Source organism: Pseudophryne corroboree, chromosome 2, assembly GCF_028390025.1.
Source record: "Pseudophryne corroboree isolate aPseCor3 chromosome 2, aPseCor3.hap2, whole genome shotgun sequence".
NCBI classification, from domain to species: Eukaryota; Metazoa; Chordata; class Amphibia; order Anura; family Myobatrachidae; genus Pseudophryne; species Pseudophryne corroboree.
In genome coordinates, this window is record NC_086445.1 from 97014322 (window position 1) to 97032833 (window position 18512).

Consider the following 18512-nt stretch of genomic DNA (forward strand, 5'->3'; position numbering starts at 1 on the left):
ATGGCGTCCCGCCTAAACAAAAAACTGCAAAGGTATTGCGCCAGGTCAAGAGACCCTCAGGCGGTAGCGGTGGACGCACTAGTGACACCGTGGGTGTTCCACTCAGTATATGTTTTTCCTCCTCTTCCTCTCATCCCAAAGGTGTTGGGAATAATAAGAAAAGGAGGAGTTCGGACAATTCTCATTGTTCCAGAATGGCCACGAAGGGCCTGGTACCCGGAATTGCAGGAGATGCTCACAGAAGAACCGTGGCCTCTTCCTCTAAGACAGGACCTGTTGCAACAGGGGCCCTGTCTGTTCCAAGACTTACCGCGGCTGCGTTTGACGGCATGGCGGTTGAACGCCGGATCCTAGCGGCAAAGGGCATTCCGGATGAGGTCATTCCTACTCTGATAAAGGCTAGGAAGGATGTGACAGCTAAACATTATCACCGTATATGGCGTAAATATGTTGCTTGGTGTGAGGCCAGGAATGCTCCTACGGAAGAATTCCATCTGGGCCGTTTCCTTCACTTTCTACAAACTGGAGTGAATTTGGGCCTAAAATTAGGCTCCATTAAGGTTCAGATTTCGGCATTATCCATTTTCTTTCAAAAAGAATTGGCTTCACTTCCAGAAATACAAACTTTTGTAAAGGGAGTGCTTCATATTCAGCCTCCATTTTTACCTCCGGTGGCGCCTTGGGATCTTAACGTGGTTTTGAGTTTCCTTAAGTCGCACTGGTTTGAACCACTTCAGACAGTAGAGTTAAAATATCTCACTTGGAAGGTGGTCATGTTGTTGGCCTTAGCTTCGGCTAGGCGAGTGTCAGAATTGGCGGCTTTGTCTCACAAAAGCCCCTATCTAGTCTTCCATATGGATAGGGCGGAATTGCGGACCCGTCCTCATTTCTTGCCTAAGGAGGTGTCATCCTGTCATATGAACCAACCTATTGTGGTGCCGGTGGCTACACGAGACTTGGAGGATTCCGAGTATCTGGATGTAGTCAGGGCTTTGAAAATTTACGTGGCCAGGACGGCCAAAGTCAGGAAAACTGAAGCGGTGTTTATCCTGTATGCAGCCAACAAGGTTGGCGCTCCTGCTTCAAAGCAGACTATTGCTCGCTCGATCTGTACCACGATTCAGCAGGCGCATACGACGGCTAGATTGCCGTTACCTAAATCAGTCAAGGCCCATTCCACAGGAAAGTGGGCTCTTCTTGGGCGGCTGCCCGAGGGGTCTCGGCACTACAGCTGTGCCGAGCGGCTACTTGGTCAGGGGCAAACACGTTTGCGAAATTCTACAAATTTGATACCCTGGCTGAGGAGGACCTCCTATTTGCTCAATCAGTGCTGCAGAGTCATCCGCACTCCCGCCCGTTTGGGAGCTTTGGTATAATCCCCATGGTCCTTACGGAGTCCCAGCATCCTCTAGGACGTAAGAGAAAATAAGATTTTAAACCTACCGGTAAATCTTTTTCTCGTAGTCCGTAGAGGATGCTGGGCGCCCGTCCCAAGTGCGGACTACTTATGCAAGACTTGTATATAGTTTTGCTTACATAAGGGTTATGTTATGGTTGCTTTCAATTTCCGACTGAGGCTATGTTGAATTTCATACTGTTAACTGGTTAGTTTATCACAAGTTATACAGTGTGATTGGTGTGGGCTGGTATGAATCTTGCCCTTGGTTTAACAAAAATCCTTCCTCGTACTGTCCGTCTCCTCTGGGCACAGTTTTTCTAACTGAGGTCTGGAGGAGGGGCATAGAGGGAGGAGCCAGTGCACACCCAAATCCTAAAGTCTTTCTTAAAGTGCCCATGTCTCCTGCGGAGCCCGTCTATCCCCATGGTCCTTACGGAGTCCCCAGCATCCTCTACAGACTACGAGAAAAAGATTTACCGGTAGGTTTAAAATCTTATTTTTTTCTTTAGGTCTGTAAAGGAAACGATTGGGGGTGGGGGGTTCTGTAAATTATTTTCTAATGAGATTTAGGTAAACAGAAAGAAATAACTGTAACAGATTGCGAATAACACAGATATAACGAGGCGCCCTAGTAGCGGCGCTGCAATCTTCTGACTTCATACTTATTTTTATAGGGATTAAAGAATCTTTATTTTAGCCTTCAAATAAAAGATAGTGTGGTGTGCAGTACGTAATGTCTGTGTGAATAATCCACAGGAGGAGCTGCTGAATCCGCCTCTTTGCTTTTATTTTCCTTCTAATGAGATGAAGGAGACTGGTAGGGTTACATTTAAAAAGTACAGTAAGCGAGAGATCATTATTACACAGAGGTGTACACATACAATGCAGATATTTTGTGGACTCAACCCATCCATTTGCAATTGCGTGTATCAGTGACCAAATGTGACTCGGTGAGACTGTGTCATTTGCACAAGCATCTTAATGCCGTAGGATGTAAAATGACGCACATAAGGCTATGTACATTTTCTAGAGAGTCAGACCAAAGCCCCAGCTACTCAGATTGTTAAATTGATATTGGGATTTGATCCAAGGTCTCTTGATGTTCGCTCTGTATTTTGAACCTTATGCTGTCTTTAGCGTGCGACACTGCTGATGTAACTGCGCTTTACAGAGATGGACGTCCACTGAGTAATTGCTTATGATAAAGCAGCGATGTCATGTAGGTTTAATTTTATTAAATGAAAGAAAGACTTTTTGATTTTCCCTTTGTTAAAGTTCTGTTATTGATAAAGGGCCTAATTCAGATCTGATCGCACCATGGAGGTGATTCCGAGTTGTTCGCTCGCTAGCTGCTTTTAGCAGCATTGCACACGCTAAGCCGCCGTCCTCTGGGAGAGTATCTTAGCATAGCAGAATTGCGAACGAAAGATTAGCAGAATTGCGAATAGAAAATTCTTAGCAGTTTCTGAGTAGCTCGAGATTTACTCACAAATAATGATCAGTTCAGTCAGTTTCGTTCCTGGTTTGACGTCACACACACGCCCAGCGTTCGCCCAGACACTCTCCCGTTTCTTCAGACACTCCCGCGTTTTTCCGCACACTCCCAGAAAACGGCCAGTTTCCGCCCACAAACACCCACTTCCTGTCAATCACACTACGATCACTTCAACGATGAAAAATATTTGTTCGGGCGTGAGTAAATCTACTAAGTTTTGTGTTAAAATACTAACCGCATGCGCACTGCGAACCATGCGCATGCGCATTTTTGCCTTAATCGCTCCGTTGCGAAAATCGGCAATGAGCGAACAACTCGGAATGACCCCCCATGTGCACTGCAGGTGGGGCAGATATAACATGTGCAGAGAGAGTTAGATTTGGGTGGGTTATATTGTTTCTGTGCAGGGTAAATACTGGCTGCTTTATTTTTACACTGCAATTTAGATTTCAGTTTGAACACCCCCCACCCAAATCTAACTCTCTCTGCACATGTTATATCTGCCCCGCCTGCAGTGCACATGGGTGGTCAGTCCGAGTTGTTCGCTCGTTGTCTTTTTTCGCAACGCAGCGATTAGGTGAAAAATGCGCATGGTTCGCAGCGCGCATGCGCTTAGTAATTTAACACAAAACTTTGGAGATTTACACAAGCTCGAGCAACGTTTTTTCAGTCGCTCGAGTGATCGTAGTGTGATTGACAGGAAGTGGGTGTTTCTGGGCGGCAACATGGCGTTTTCAGGGAGTGTGCTAAAAAAAACGCAGGCGTGCCAGGAAAAAACGCAGGAATGTCTGGAGAAACGGGGGAGTGGCTGGCCGAACGCAGGGCGTGTTTGTGACGTCAAACCAGGAACTAAACTGACTGAGCTGATCGCAATCTAGGAGTAGGTCTAGAGCTACTCAGAAACTGCAAGGAATTATTTAGTAGCAGTTCTGCTAACCTTTCGTTTGATATTCTGCTAAGCTAAGATACACTCCCAGAGGGCGGCAGCCTAGCGTGTGCACTGCTGCTAAAAGCAGCTAGCGAGCGAACAACTCGGAATGACCACCATGGTTTTGCCCATTTGCTAACAAATTTGCTGCTGCGATCAACTCTGAATTGGTCCCAAAGTTGCATCATCATGTTCTATCCTATAGTCACCAGGGGCGGGGTTTAAACTTCCTATGCCTGGAATCTTCTATTACTAGCACAACAACTTCATGTTTTACTAACTGTTCATTTTGATGAGTTCTGTTCGCCACATTTTTTTTCCTTTTCTATTTCTGATGATTGGTTTCTACTGGAACCCAGGAAATATATGGTTCCGTGATGAATGGTTGACCATGTTAAGGTCTACATTCATTAGGTTGACCACTATTGGTCGACATAGACACAGTCGACGTGGACTAACATTCGATACAGGAAAATGGTCGACATGGGACAGGTCGACACACGGCATGGATTTTTTTGCTGTTTTTGGTGTAATTTTTTCCGTAACATGACCAGGAACCCCAATTAGTGTACTGCGTCCCCTTGCATGGTGAGCGAAGGCAAGGTGCCTCGTTCCGCTACCGTTGAGCTCGGCACAGGTTACCGTTCCCAAGCGTAGTCCACATGGATGGAAAAGTATGAAAAAGTAAAAAACAAACAAAAAAAATGTCAAAAAAGCCATGACGACCTTTTTCATGTGTCGACCATATGTCCATGTCGTCAATATCGACTAATAGTGGTCGACCTAATGACTGTCAACCTTAACATGGTCGACCATCCATACGGATTCCGGAATATATCTGAAAAAAATAAATAAATATATATATATATATATATATATATATATATGTATATATACACACAATGATAACAAATATTAAAAGAGGACCTTTTGCTATTTTTTTATTTATTTAAAAGATCTTTAGTTTTTATGAGCTTCGTATAATCAGTGAAGGAGGGGACTCATTGCAGCAAGCCCAATATGCTGAATAGCATTGCAGGAGGTGCTCGGAGGGCTTGTGTACCGGAGGGATGCCGTATCTGATCAGGCGGAGCGGAATCCACCAATCACCAGCTGCCCTTTATCAGAGCCGGATTAAGGGGGGTGTCCCGGGGATACGTACCCCGGGCCCCCCTTTCCAAGAGGGCCCCCTGCCACACCACAGATTGGATCTTTCTTCAATCCGATCTGCGGTGCAGCGCTCACGAGCCCCGGCTCCCCGCTGCCCTGTCCCTCCTCCTCCTTCAGTACAGCGTGCGGCCAGTGCCGTTTGGCGGCGGCACTTTGTGACTACTTATCTCCTCCCTCCCCCCCCCCCCCCCCCCCCCCCGAGCGCTCCTGCTCGGGGGGCGGGGCTTCGTGGAATGACGGAAGAGGGAGGAGAGGAGATAAGCATCGAAGGAGGAGGCGGCCGGCGCGAGGGACGTGAGTCGGCGGGACCCGAAGAGCGGGAAGATGTAGGTATTTTTTTTTTCTCTCTCTCTCTTCCTCCCTTCCTCCCCCCCACTTGACACCTGCCTGCCGCACTATGTAAAATGAGGATACCTTCCGCACTGTGTAAAATGGGGATACCTGCCGCACTGTGTAAAATGGGGGCACCTGCCGCACTGTGTAAAATGGGGGCACCTTCCGCACTGTGTAAAATGGGGGCACCTTCCGCACTGTGTAAAATGGGGATACCTGCCTGCGTACTGTGTAAAATGGGGACACCTGCCGTACTGTGTAAAATGGGGACACCTGCCTGCGTATTGTGTAAAATGGGGACACCTGCCGTACTGTGTAAAATGGGGACACCTGCCTGCGTACTGTGTAAAATGGGGACACCTGCCTGCCGTACTGTGTAAAATGGGGACACCTGCCTGCGTACTGTGTAAAATGGGGACACCTGCCTGCGTACTGTGTAAAATGGGGATATCTGCGTGCGTACTGTGTAAAATGGGGATATCTGCATGCGTACTGTGTAAAATGGGGATATCTGCCTACCGTACTGTGTAAAATGGGAACACCTGCCTGCGTACTGTGTAATATGGGGACACTTGCCTGATGTAATGTGTAAAAAGGGGACTTTTTTTATTTTTATTTTTCCCCCCTGTGGTGGGTGTGATGATATCAGACGAGGCCACACCCACTTTAATGAGACCACGCCCATTTTAATCAGGCCAGACACCCTTGTCGGGAGCGCGCGCGCATGCTTTTTCTTTTTCTGGCTATATGGGGGGGGCACGCAAAAAATTTTTATAGCAAGGGGGGGGGGGGGGGGCGCATTTTGAAATCTCGCACTGGGAGCCAAATTGTCTAGAAACGGCCCTGCGTGCGGCGCACTAATGACTGAGCCGCAGGCTTGCTGAGCCGGACAGCAATTGGACAACTGAGCCGTCGCTCAGCTGCGCTGACTACAGCTCTAAGAAGAGTGCTCTAACAGCTGTAGTCAGGGCAGCTGAGCGACGGCTCAGCTGTCCAATTGCTGTCCGGCTCAGCAAGCCTGCGGCTCAGTCATTGGCGCGCCGCACGCTGAACTGAAGGAGGAGGGATTCTTAGATAAATGATTTATATATATATATATATATATATATATATATATAAATCCCTCCTCCTTCAGTGGACTAAAAAACTAATAAAAAAAAAATATCTATATATCTATATATATATCTATATATATATATATATATATATATATCTATATATATATATATATATTTTTTTTTTTTTATTAGTTTTTTAGTCCATGGGGGCCCCCTGCAATTTAGTACCCCAGGCCTCCCGGGGCCTTAATCCGGCTCTGCCCTCTATATGTATGTCTTCCCTACGCTCCTGTCTCAGAAAGGAAAGTGCCAGGGAGGAGGGGCCTGGAAGAGGGACAGTAGTGCTACCCTATTTACTGTATTGGTTGTCTCAGCAGAAAACGAGAGGGTGTGATTTTTTATTTAATTAACTCAGAGAAAAAAAATCTTGAAATAAATAAATAATCTCATGCAACTTCCAGTGACTAGATCACTTTAATCAAGCAGGTCACACAGAATGTGTTCTGTAGCCAATCAGATGATTTATTTTTGCTTTTAAACTGCAAATTCCAGAGGGTATTTCGGAATAATGGTATGTACTATATAGAAACAAATAAACTTACATTCCTACTATCTACAAGTTCAATGTGGTCCATCTCAGCATCATAATAATAATAATGACATCTGAAAGTATGTAGAGAAAGAATGTTGGGGGTAATTCCAAGTTGATCGCAGCAGGAATTTTGATAGCAGTTGGGCAAAACCATGGCCCTCATTCCGAGTTGTTCGCTCGGTATTTTTCATCGCATCGCAGTGAAAATCCGCTTAGTACGCATGCGCAATGTTCGCACTGCGACTGCGCCAAGTAACTTTACTATGAAGAAAGTAATTTTACTCACGGCTTTTTCTTCGCTCCGGCGATCGTAATGTGATTGACAGGAAATGGGTGTTACTGGGCGGAAACACGGCGTTTCAGGGGCGTGTGGCTGAAAACGCTACCGTTTCCGGAAAAAACGCAGGAGTGGCCGGGGAAACGGTGGGAGTGCCTGGGCGAACGCTGGGTGTGTTTGTGACGTCAACCAGGAACGACAAGCACTGAAATGATCGCACAGGCAGAGTAAGTCTGGAGCTACTCTGAAACTGCTAAGTAGTTAGTAATCGCAATATTGCGAATACATCGGTCGCAATTTTAAGAAGCTAAGATTCACTCCCAGTAGGCGGCGGCTTAGCGTGTGTAACTCTGCTAAATTCGCCTTGCGACCGATCAACTCGGAATGAGGGCCCATGTGCACTGCAGGGGAGGCAGATATAACATGTGCAGAGAGAGTTAGATTTGGGTGGGTTATTTTATTTCTGTGCAGGGTAAATACTGGCTGCTTTATTTTTACACTGCAAATTAGATTGCAGATTGAACACACCCCACCCAAATCTATCTCTCTCTGCACATGTTATATCTGCCTCCCCTGCAGTGCACATGGTTTTGCCCAACTGCTAAAAAATTTCCTACTGCGATCAACTTGGAATTACCCCCAATGTGTATACAAAGTACATATACTACAATGTATAAAAAGAAATAAAGGATTCTTTGTTTTCTCATTTCCTAGGTCCTAGTGGTACAAGCAATTCGGCCAGACAGACTTCAGAGTGCGATGGCGCTATTTGCATGCAGGACTCTGGGTAAGGCTCATGAGCTTAAAGTATTTTCAGACACAAACTGAGCAAAAAAACTTATAATGTTCAGTTCTTGAAGAACTTTGCTGGCTCTCCCTCCTGTGTATCAGACTGCAGCAATAGTATGTGTGTCCCTCCTATGTGTCAGCCTGCTACAATGCATGTGTCCCTCCTCTGTGTCAGCCTGCTACAATACATGTGTCTCTCCTCTGTGTCAGCCTGCTACAGTGCGTGTGTCCCTCCTGTGTGTCAGCCTGCTACAGTGCGTGTGTCCCTCCTATGTGTCAGCCTGCTACAATGCATTTCTCCCTCCTCTCTGTCAGCCTGCTACAATGCATGTGTCTCTCTTCTGTATCAACCTGCTACAATGCATGTGTCTCTCGTCTGTGTCAGCCTGTTACAGTCGTGTGTCCCTCCTGTGTGTCAGCCTGCTACAGTGCGTGTGTCCCTCCTGTGTGTCAGCCTGCTACAATGCATGTCTCCCTCCTCTCTGTCAGCCTGCTACAATGCATGTGTCTCTCCTCTGTATCAACCTGCTACAATGCATGTGTCTCTCCTCTGTATCAACCTGCTACAATGCATGTGTCTCTCCTCTGTATCAACCTGCTACAATGCATGTGTCTCTCCTCTGTGTCAGCCTGTTACAGTGCTTGTGTCCCTCCTGTGTGTCAGCCTGCTACAGTGCGTGTGTCCCTCCTGTGTGTCCGCCTGCAACAGTACGTGTGTCACTCCTGTGTCCGGCCTGCTGCAGTGCGCGTGTCGCTCCTGTGTGTCCGCCTGCTACAGTGCGTGTGTCCCTCCTGTGTGTCCGCCTGCTACAGTGCATGTGTCCCTCCTGTGTGTCCGCCTGCTACAGTGCGTGTGTCCCTCCTGTGTGTCAGCCTGCTACAGTGCGTGTGTCCCTCATGTGTCAGCCTGCTACAGTGCTTGTGTACCTCCTGTGTCAGCCTGCTACAGTGCGTGTGTCCCTCCTGTGTGTCCGCCTGCTACAGTGCATGTCCGCCTGCTACAGTGCGTGTGTCACTCCTGTGTGTCCGCCTGCTACAGTGCGTGTGTCCCTCCTGTATGTCTGCCTGCTACAGTGCGTGTGTCTTTCCTACATGTCCGCCTGCTACAGTGCTTGTGTCCCTCCTGTGTGTCCGCCTGCTGCAGTGCGTGTGTCCCTCCCATGTGTCAGCCTGCTGCAGTGCGTGTGTCCCTCCTGTGTCCGCCTGCTATAGTGCGTGTGTCCCTCCTGTGTGTCAACCTGCTACAGTGCGTGTGTCCCTCCTGTGTGTCAGCCTGCCACAGTGTCTGTGTCCCTTCTGTTGTAGATAATCCCATCCTCTGTCTTATCTGGAACTAATGTCCATATGGTAACCAGACATGTTTTCAAGCTGTTGCGCTGCTAGCAGCTGGTTACAAAGATGCTGTCACACATCCAGAATAGAGCCGCACAGAGATCTGCTGCTGCTGTTTGCTTATGATGACAGCATTGGTGGCAAAATGGTCAGCAGATGTAACACTCCGTGGATCCCTTCTGATGAAAGATCTATGTGCACAGAAACGTGTTAGGGGTTAAATCCGTTTAGCCACCCTGTATATTTATTTTCATCTGTAACAATTATAACGTATAATGATTCAGTTCTCAGTCTGTGTAATTTTATGCACCATCGCTGAATTAAATCCTTATAATATGGTTTGATGTCAGAGGTGCAGTGGAACCGCAGGATTTAATTAACATCACTGTGTTTACATTTAACGTTGTTGTGTTTCTTTATTACTATGGTTTTAAATATCTGGCTGAGACAGAGGGGGCGGTCCCTGGGGAAGCGCCAGGGCGTGAAACATGTTGGGCTGGTCAAATGGTCTATGAATGTTTGCTGCATGTATTTAACTAATAAACCAATTTCTCTTACGTCCTAGAGGATGCTTGGGTCCACATTAGTACCATGGGGTATAGACTGGTCCACCAGGAGCCATTGGCACTTTAAGAGTTTGAGAGTGCGGGCTGGCTCCTCCCTCTATGCCCCTCCTACCAGACTCAGTTTAGAAAATGTGCCCGGAGGAGCCGGCCACAGCTAGGGGAGCTCTCCAGAGTTTCCCTAGAAAAGTTTTATTTAGAGTATATTATTTTCCAGGGAGGCTGCTGGCAACAGCCTCCCTGCTTCATGGGACTAAGGGGGGGAGTAGTGTCCGCCCTGCGGGGTCTGAGCCACTTACTCTGCTGACAGGACACTGAGCTCCTGAGGGTTCAGATCGCTGCTCGCCGCAGGGGATCACTCGCCCCAGCAGCATGCCGCCACCCACTTACAGAGCTGAAGAATCGTTGGCGAGTGAGACGCTGACCCTCCTAGCAAGCGGGGGGTTGGTGTGAAGATAGCAGCAGCAGGGTAGGAGCGCAGTATTAACTGCGCTCTGGGAGGCTCAGCGGTACATGGTGGGGCTCCCTGAGCCAGCGCGACACCCTACACTGGTCCCAAAGCCTGTCGGGGTCCTCGGATCTCAGCCAGCACTCAATCCTCAGGCCAGTATAATCAGTGGAAGAGCGGGAAGACAGCGCCATTTTGGTGGCGGAGCTTCTCAGAGCGGACCAGCAGCGTTCAGTGCCGTTTTCCTGCCTGCACAGCGCTGATCAGGAGAAACCGGTCCCTCCACAGCAACTCCAGCTATCTGTAAACGGTACTAGGGGGTTGTAGAAGGTGGGGGGTGGGGGGGGAAGGCTGCTATACGACTGTGTATACTACCAAGGTGCATAACGCTGACAAGGGGTCTCCCTTTGGTTAGAAGTGCTGTGTGTGGGTTGGCTCCAATCTCTGTGTCTCTCTTGCCATTCTTGGGGGGAAACTCTGTCTGCCCTTCCCTGTGTGTTGAGTGTTTGGTGGTCTCCTTTAGCTATGTCCATGGACACTGTGTCATATGCTGCGGAGAATATGTCCTCCCAGGATGATCCCATTCCATGTGATCAGGATAGCACTGGTTTAGCACAGATTCCAGCAAGGGAACCTGAGTGGTTTTCCTCTATCAAATCTTGGATTTCTCAGATTTCAGACAGGGTTGCAAGTAATGAATCTACAATCCAGGTATTACAGAACTCTATGGCAGTATGGCCCGATTCTGGTACCTCAGGATGCTCCGCTATATACCCCCACAAAACGTGCGCTTGTTCATGTCATGCAAGATAACACGGATACCGATTCTGTCACCACAGACGGTAATGGGAATGTGTTGCAGGGGTCTGCCTCTCTTGCAAAGGGGGTGCAATTGATGATAGAGGCTATCAAGGATGTGTTGAATATAATGATACCACACCTGAGCAGGTTGAGGAGGCTTACTTCACTGAAAATAAGAAAGCCTCGCTAATCTTCCCTGCGTCAAAGGAATTAAATGCTATATATGAGAAAGCATGGGAAAACCCTGAGAAAAAAATTCCAGATCCCTAAAAGGGTACAGGTGGCGTTCCCTTTCCCTGAGGAGGATAGAAAAAAATGGGAAAACCCGGCAATTGTTTACGCATCTGTGTCCAGACTCTCAAAAAAGGTGGTTTTACCTGTTCCGGGATCTACCGCCTTAAAGGAGCCGGCTGATCGTAAAATTGATATTACACTTAAATCAATGTACACCGCTTCGGGGGCCATATTACGACCCACTATTGCTAGTGCATGGATTGCAAAAGCTATAGTAAAGTGGTCAGGCACCTTACTTGAGGATTTGGATACGATGGATAAGGGTGATGTTGAATTGTTTTTGTGTAACATTCACGATTCAGCAGGTTTTATGGTAGAATCCATGAAAGACCTGGGTTCCATGGCTGGAGGAATCTCTTCCATGTCTGTTTCAGCTCGTATGGGACTGTGGCTGCGCCAGTGGTCGGCCGACGCGGAATCCAGGAAAAGTGTGGAGTCCCTACCCTACACAGGTCAGGCTCTCTTTGGGGAAGCTTTGGATACGCGCATATACACGGCTACAGCGGGTAAGTCTCCGTTTCTTCCCTCGGCTGCACCTGCTCCAAAGAAATCCTTTTCTTCATCAGCATCACAGTCCTTTCGGCCTAAGAAGCCTAGAAAGGCCAAACCGTCCAATACCTTCTTTAGGGGAGGTTGAGTTAAATCCAAGAAACCTGCTGCTGCAGGTTCCCAGGAACAAAAGCCTGTTTCAGGTACACCAAAGTCCTCTGAGAGACGGTGGACTGCGCGGCCTGGAGGTGGGGCCGGTGGGAGCGAGACTCAGACAGTTCAGTCACGTCTGTGTATCGTCCGGCCTGGATCCCTGGGTGATAAATATTGTGTCCCAGGGATACAGGCTGGAATTTCAGAATCTCCCTTCTCACCGATTTTTCAAATCAGGCTTGCCAGTTCTACTGGCAGACAGAACTGTCCTACAAGAGGCTGTCCAGAAGTTGGTGGAGGCACAGGTCATTGTATCATTTGCAAACCACAGGTTACTATTCGAACCTTTTCGTGGTACCGAAACTGGATGGTTCGGTCAGGCCCATTCTGAACCTGAAATCACTGAACCCCTTTCTAAAGTAGTTCAAGTTCAAAATGGATTCTCTCCGGGCGGTGATATCGGGTTTGGAAGAGGGGGAATTCCTAGTATCCCTGGATATCAAGGATGCGTACCTCCACATTCCGATTTGGCTGCCGCATCAGGCTTCTCTCTGCTTCGCATTACTGGACTGTCATTTCCAGTTCCAGGCCCTGCCATTCGGCCTGTCAACAGCACTGAGGGTGTTCACCAAGGTGATGGCAGAGATGATGATTCTCCTCCGCAAACAAGGAGTGAACATCATTCCATATCTGGACGATCTGCTGATAAAGGCATCGTCCCAAGGTGAAGCTATTGCAGTCCATTGTTCTCACAACCCACCTACTCAGACTCCATGGTTGGATTCTGAACCTTCCAAAATCACATTTGGAACCAACCCAGAGGTTGTCTTTTCTGGGGATGATCCTCGACATAGAAGTGCAGAGGGTGTTTCTTCTGCAGGAAAAGGCGTTGGTGATACAAACAATGGTCCGGGATGTCCTGAAGCCAGCCCGGGTGTCGGTTGATCAATGCATTCGCCTTTTGGGAAAGATGGTGGCCTCTTACGAGGCTCTTCAGTACGGGAGGTTCCATGCTCGGGCCTTCCAACTGGATCTCCTGGACAAGTGGTCAGTATATCATCTCCACATGCACCAGAGAATTTGTCTGTCGCCAAAGGCCAGGATTTCACTCCTCTGGTGGCTCCAATTGCCTCACCTTCTGGAAGGCCGCAGGTTCGGGATTCAGGACTGGGTCCTTCTAACCACGGATGCGAGCCTTCGGGGCTGGTGCGCAGTCACTCAACGGGAAACCTTCCAAGGAAGGTGGTCAAGTCTGGAAGACGGACTGCTGATCAACCTCCTGGAACTAAGAGCCGTCTACAACGGTCTTCTTCAGGCGGCCCATCTTCTAAGAGATCGGGCCATTCAAGTACAGTCAGACAAAGTAACGATGGTGGCTTACATAAACCGACAGGGCGGAACGAACAGCAGAGCGGCAATGTCAGAGGTGACCAGAATCATCCTCTGGGCAGAAGGACACGCATTGGCGCTCTCAGCAATCTTCATTCCGGGAGTGGACAACTGGGAAGCAGACTTCCTCAGCAGACACAATCTGCATCCAGGGGAGTGTGGGTTCTCCATCCGGAGGTGTTCAAGGAAATAACAGACCTTTGGGGGTTACCCCAAATAGACATGATGGCCTCTCGTCTCAACAAGAAGCTTCGACGCTAATGTTCCAGGTCGAGGGACCCGCAAGCAGTGGCAGTGAACGCGTGGGTGTTCCAGACGGTTTACGTGTTTCCACCACTTCCACTCATTCCAAGAGTTCTAAAGCTCGTAAGGAGAACAAGAGTTCAAGCGATCCTCATTGCTCCAGACTGGCCAAGGCGGGCTTGGTACGCTGACCTTCTGAATCTCTTGCAGTAAGAGCCGAGGCCTCTTCCTCTTCGGGAGGACCTGCTGCAGCAGGGACCGTTTGCCTATCAAGACTTACCACGGCTACGTTTGACGGCATGGAAGTTGAGCGCCAGATACTTGCTCAGATGGGCATTCCGAAGAAGGTCATTCCTACCCTGATACAGGCTAAGAAAGGGGTAACATCTCAGCGTTACCCTCGTGTTTGGAAGAAATATGTCTCTTGGTGTGAGTCCAAGAAGTTTCCTACGGTGGAGTTTCAACTGGGACGTTTCCTACTCTTCCTGCAGGCAGGTGTGGATATGGGCCTGAGGTTGGGATCTGTGAAGGTCCAGATTTCTCCCCTATCCATTTTCTTCCAGAAACAATTGGCTGCCCTCCCAGAGGTTCAGACCTTTTTGAAGGGAGTTCTGCACATTCAACCTCCCTTTGTACCGCCTACGGCGCCTTGGGACCTTATCGTGGTGTTGCAGTTCCTCCAGTCAGACTGGTTTGAGCCTCTACAGGAGGTTGAGGTCAAATTTCTTACATGGAAGGCTGTCACGTTGTTGGCCTTAGCTTCTGCTAGACGTGTATCAGAATTGGGGGCTTTGTCCTGTAAAAGCCCTTACTTGATCTTCCACGAAGATAGAGCTGAGCTTCGGACACGTCAGCAGTTTCTTCCAAAGGTTGTGTCGGCATTTCATATCAACCAACCTATTGTGGTGCCAGTGGCTACTGACTCCTCAATTTCGTCAAAGTCCTTGGATGTTGTGAGGGCTTTGAGAATCTATGTGAAGAGGACTGCTCGTCACAGGAAATCGGACTCTTTGTTTGTCCTGTATGATCCCAAGAAACTTGGGTGTCCTGCTTCAAAGCAGACCATATCTCGCTGGATTAGGTTCACTATCCAGCATACTTATTCTATGGCAGGATTGCTGTGTTCAAAATCTGTTAAGGCCCACTCTACTCGTAAGGTGGGGTCTTCCTGGGCGGCTGCCAGGGGTGTCTCGGTGTTACAGCTTTGCCGAGCGGCAACTTGGTCTGGGTCGAACACGTTTGCTAAGTTCTACAAGTTCGATACTTTGGCCTCTGATGATCTGAAGTTCAGTCAATCAGTTCTGCAGGAGCCTCCGCGCTCTCCCTCCCGTTCTGGGAGCTTTGGTACATCCCCATGGTACTAATGTGGACCCCAGCATCCTCTAGGACGTAAGAGAAAATAGGATTTTGGTTACTTACCGGTAAATCCTTTTCTCGTAGTCCGTAGAGGATGCTGGGCGCCCGCCTAGTGCTTTGTTTTCCTGCAACCGTTATCTGGTTCAGTACAACTTTGTTTAGTTATGTACTGCATTGTTACTTGGTAAGTAATGTTTCAGCAGCTGCTGAGTTTTTCAAGGTAGTTGGCTTGATGTGCCTTGTATGTGTGAGCTGGTATGAATCTCGCCACTATCTGTGTTAAATCCTTTTCTCGAAGATGTCCGTCTCCTCGGGCACAGTTTCTAGACTGAGTCTGGTAGGAGGGGCATAGAGGGAGGAGCCAGCCCACACTCTCAAACTCTTAAAGTGCCAATTGCTCCTGGTGGACCCGTCTATACACTATGATACTAATGTGGAGCCCAGCATCCTCTACGAGAAAAAGGATTTACCGGTAGTTAACCAAAGTCCTATTTTATCCCTTGTATTTTAGCATAATACTTTTTTTTTTGTGGTTTTAAAGTAGATACTAGGGAGCTACGAAGTAGTCATTATTTCAGTAGAGGCTGTGTGTGTGTGTGTATGTATGTATGTATGTATGTATGTATGTGTGTGTGTATATATATATATATATATATATATATATACACACAATCAAAAAAATCAGAGGCGGCACTCAGAGACTTGGAAAACAGTGATAAGCTGTATTGGTGACCTCACCAATACAGCTTTTCACTGTTTTCCAAGTCTCTGTGTGCCGGCTCTGATTTTTTTGATTGGTACATGTCAGGGATAGGATCCCTGGGGAAGGCACCGGAGCGAGGTACACCCTGAGGGGGAGGACTGGAGTGCCGGAGTTTCTCGTCTATATATATATATATATATATATATATATATATATATAATATAGTTGACCTCCTTATGGCATTTGGGAGTGAGGACAGGGGAAGCGTTCCAAAAAACAGGGGCGTGTTTGCCCCATTTGCGCTTCACTGGCCTCGGCAGTGTGATTTTGCCGGACATCCTACGTAATCTGGTAACTCAGATGTCCGATGGCCACGCAGTTGATCCAGTGCTGCATCTTTGGAAGCCGTAGCCAGTTGAACAGAGTAGCCGGCAGCTGGGAGTTTCTTTACATAAGACGCCTCCTGCTGTTTTTGTATAATATTGCACAGTTGCTGTATTCAAAGAAGCCGCTTCAGTGCTATTAGCATCCAACTCCGAATTAGCCCAAATATCCTGTGCATCGTATGGGCACACCCCCATTGTTGACCACGCCCCCACTGCACATGCAAATGCATGTAACAAGGCACATAGTCATGGTTGTATTATAAAGTTGCAATCTAAGTAAGTATTGTCGTGATTATCTGTAGTGCTACTTTAAGTTGCAGAGTTCATGTCCGGTGTTGAAGTGGGAAAAGAAATGTATTACATAGTCTGAATCCACAGATAGTTTTCTTGTGTATAGTGACGTCTTTTATTATGTAAATGACATGCATGATGCAGGAAATGAGAGGCGGAGTATAGACTGCATCTCCTGTAACCATAGCAACTCCTGTTTCCATGATCCCTGCATCCATATGTTACAATGATGAATATAGGAGAGCTATTCAGTCAATGGAAAAGAATGCATTGCAAATTGTCTTACCAAGGAAGTCAGATCTGTTTGCTTCAATTTGCCATTGCATTGTCCTATATTTTAACACACAAATGATGAGTTTGTAAATATTGTCCTATGTACATTATTGCTATTAGCATTGATAGTTCAGGCGCCATAGGGGTCAGACAGTGCGGAAAACAGGGAATTCACAAAGCAGGAACAGACAAAAATAAATGCAGACATGATAAAAAGGTAGGGCTTATTTATTTATAATCCCTTATTTATATAGCGCACACATATTCCGTGGCGCTTTACAGAGAATATTTGGACATTCACATCAGTCCTTGCCTAGGTGGATCTTACAGTCTAACTTCCCTACCACATGTACACGCACAAAGGGGTTCATTTTTCTTGGGAGACAATTAACCGACCAGTACATTTTTGGATTGTGGTAGGAAACCGGAGAACCGGAGGAAACCCACGCAAGTACGGGGAGAATATACAAACTCCACACATTTGTGGGAATTGAACCCATGACCTCTCAGTGCTGTGAGGCAGTAATGCTAACCATTACACCATCCGTACTGTAGTATAGGGGGGTGTACGGTAAGTGTGAGGGTGTACTAATGTAGTATATGTGAGAGTAGGATAGGTATGAGAGAACATTAGTGTGGGAGTAGATTAGGTGCAAGGGGGCATTAATGTGGGTAGTATAGGTGGGTATAGGGTAGGTGTGAGGGCACTGGCATATTTACAATGGGTGCAGTGTGTGCGGTGGGCCCACACTGCATACCTGCTCCCATTTTTAAATACTCATCTCTCCAGAGTCCCCCGCCGGTGGGAGATTTGCGCATTCGCAGTAAGGAAGTCTCTGGAGAAAATGTCATCTGCACCATTTTCCCGGAGATCTGCGCATGCACACTAAACTCTGGGACAGCGCTAGGGTCCTCTAATGACTAGAGTCTACAGTGCTGCGGACTAGAGAAAAGGGGGCCCAGACGTCTGCACACGGGCCTCCTTCTCTCTAGAAATGCCCCTGTGTGACGGGGCATTTGAGTGTGTAGTATAGTAGGATATTTGTAAATGGGGGTTTAAGTGTGGATAGTATAGATGGCAGTAGGGTAGGTGTGTGGAGGCATCAGTGTGGGTAGTATAGCTGTGTGGAGGTATCAGTGTGTGTAGTATAGGTGTGAGGGTATATTAGTGGGTCTTGTGTAGGTGTGAGGAGACATCTGTGTGGGTAGTATGGGTGTGAGGAGGCATCAGTGTAGGTAGTATAGGTGTGAAGGGACACCAGTGTGGGTAGTATAGGTGTGAGGGGACATCAGTGTGGGTAGTGTAGGTGTGAGGGGACATCAGTGTGGGTAGTATAGGTGTGAGGGGACACCAGTGTGGGTAGTAAGGGTGTGAGGAGGCATCGGGGTAGGTAGTATAGGTGCGAGGGGACACCAGTGTGGGTAGTATGGGTGTGAGATGACATCCGTGTGGGTAGTATAGGTGTGAGGGGACACCAGTGTAGGTAGTATAGGTGTGAGGAGGCATCAGTGTAGGTAGTATAGGTGTGAGGAGGCATCAGTGTAGATAGTATAGGTGTGAGGGGACACCAGTGTGGGTAGTATGGGTGTGAGAGGACATCCGTGTGGGTAGTATAGGTGTGAGTGGACACCAGTGTGGGTAGTATAGGTGTGAGGGGACACCAGTGTGGGTAGTATGGGTGTGAGGAGGCATCAGTGTAGGTAGCATAGGTGTGAAGGGACACCAGTGTGGGTAGTATAGGTGTGAGGG

At 47.9% G+C, this 18512-nt stretch overlaps 1 protein-coding gene across 3 annotated transcripts in view; it reads left to right on the top strand.

Annotated features, from left to right (window-relative positions):
- DYNC2H1 (dynein cytoplasmic 2 heavy chain 1) overlaps nt 1-18512 on the top strand; it is a 1021614-nt gene that overhangs the window by 654500 nt on the left and 348602 nt on the right. For all 3 annotated transcript variants that reach the window (XM_063951545.1, XM_063951543.1, XM_063951544.1), the window contains one exon: nt 7967-8039. In XM_063951545.1, the coding sequence (XP_063807615.1) occupies nt 7967-8039 (73 nt within the window). The remainder of the gene's footprint in view (nt 1-7966; nt 8040-18512) is intronic.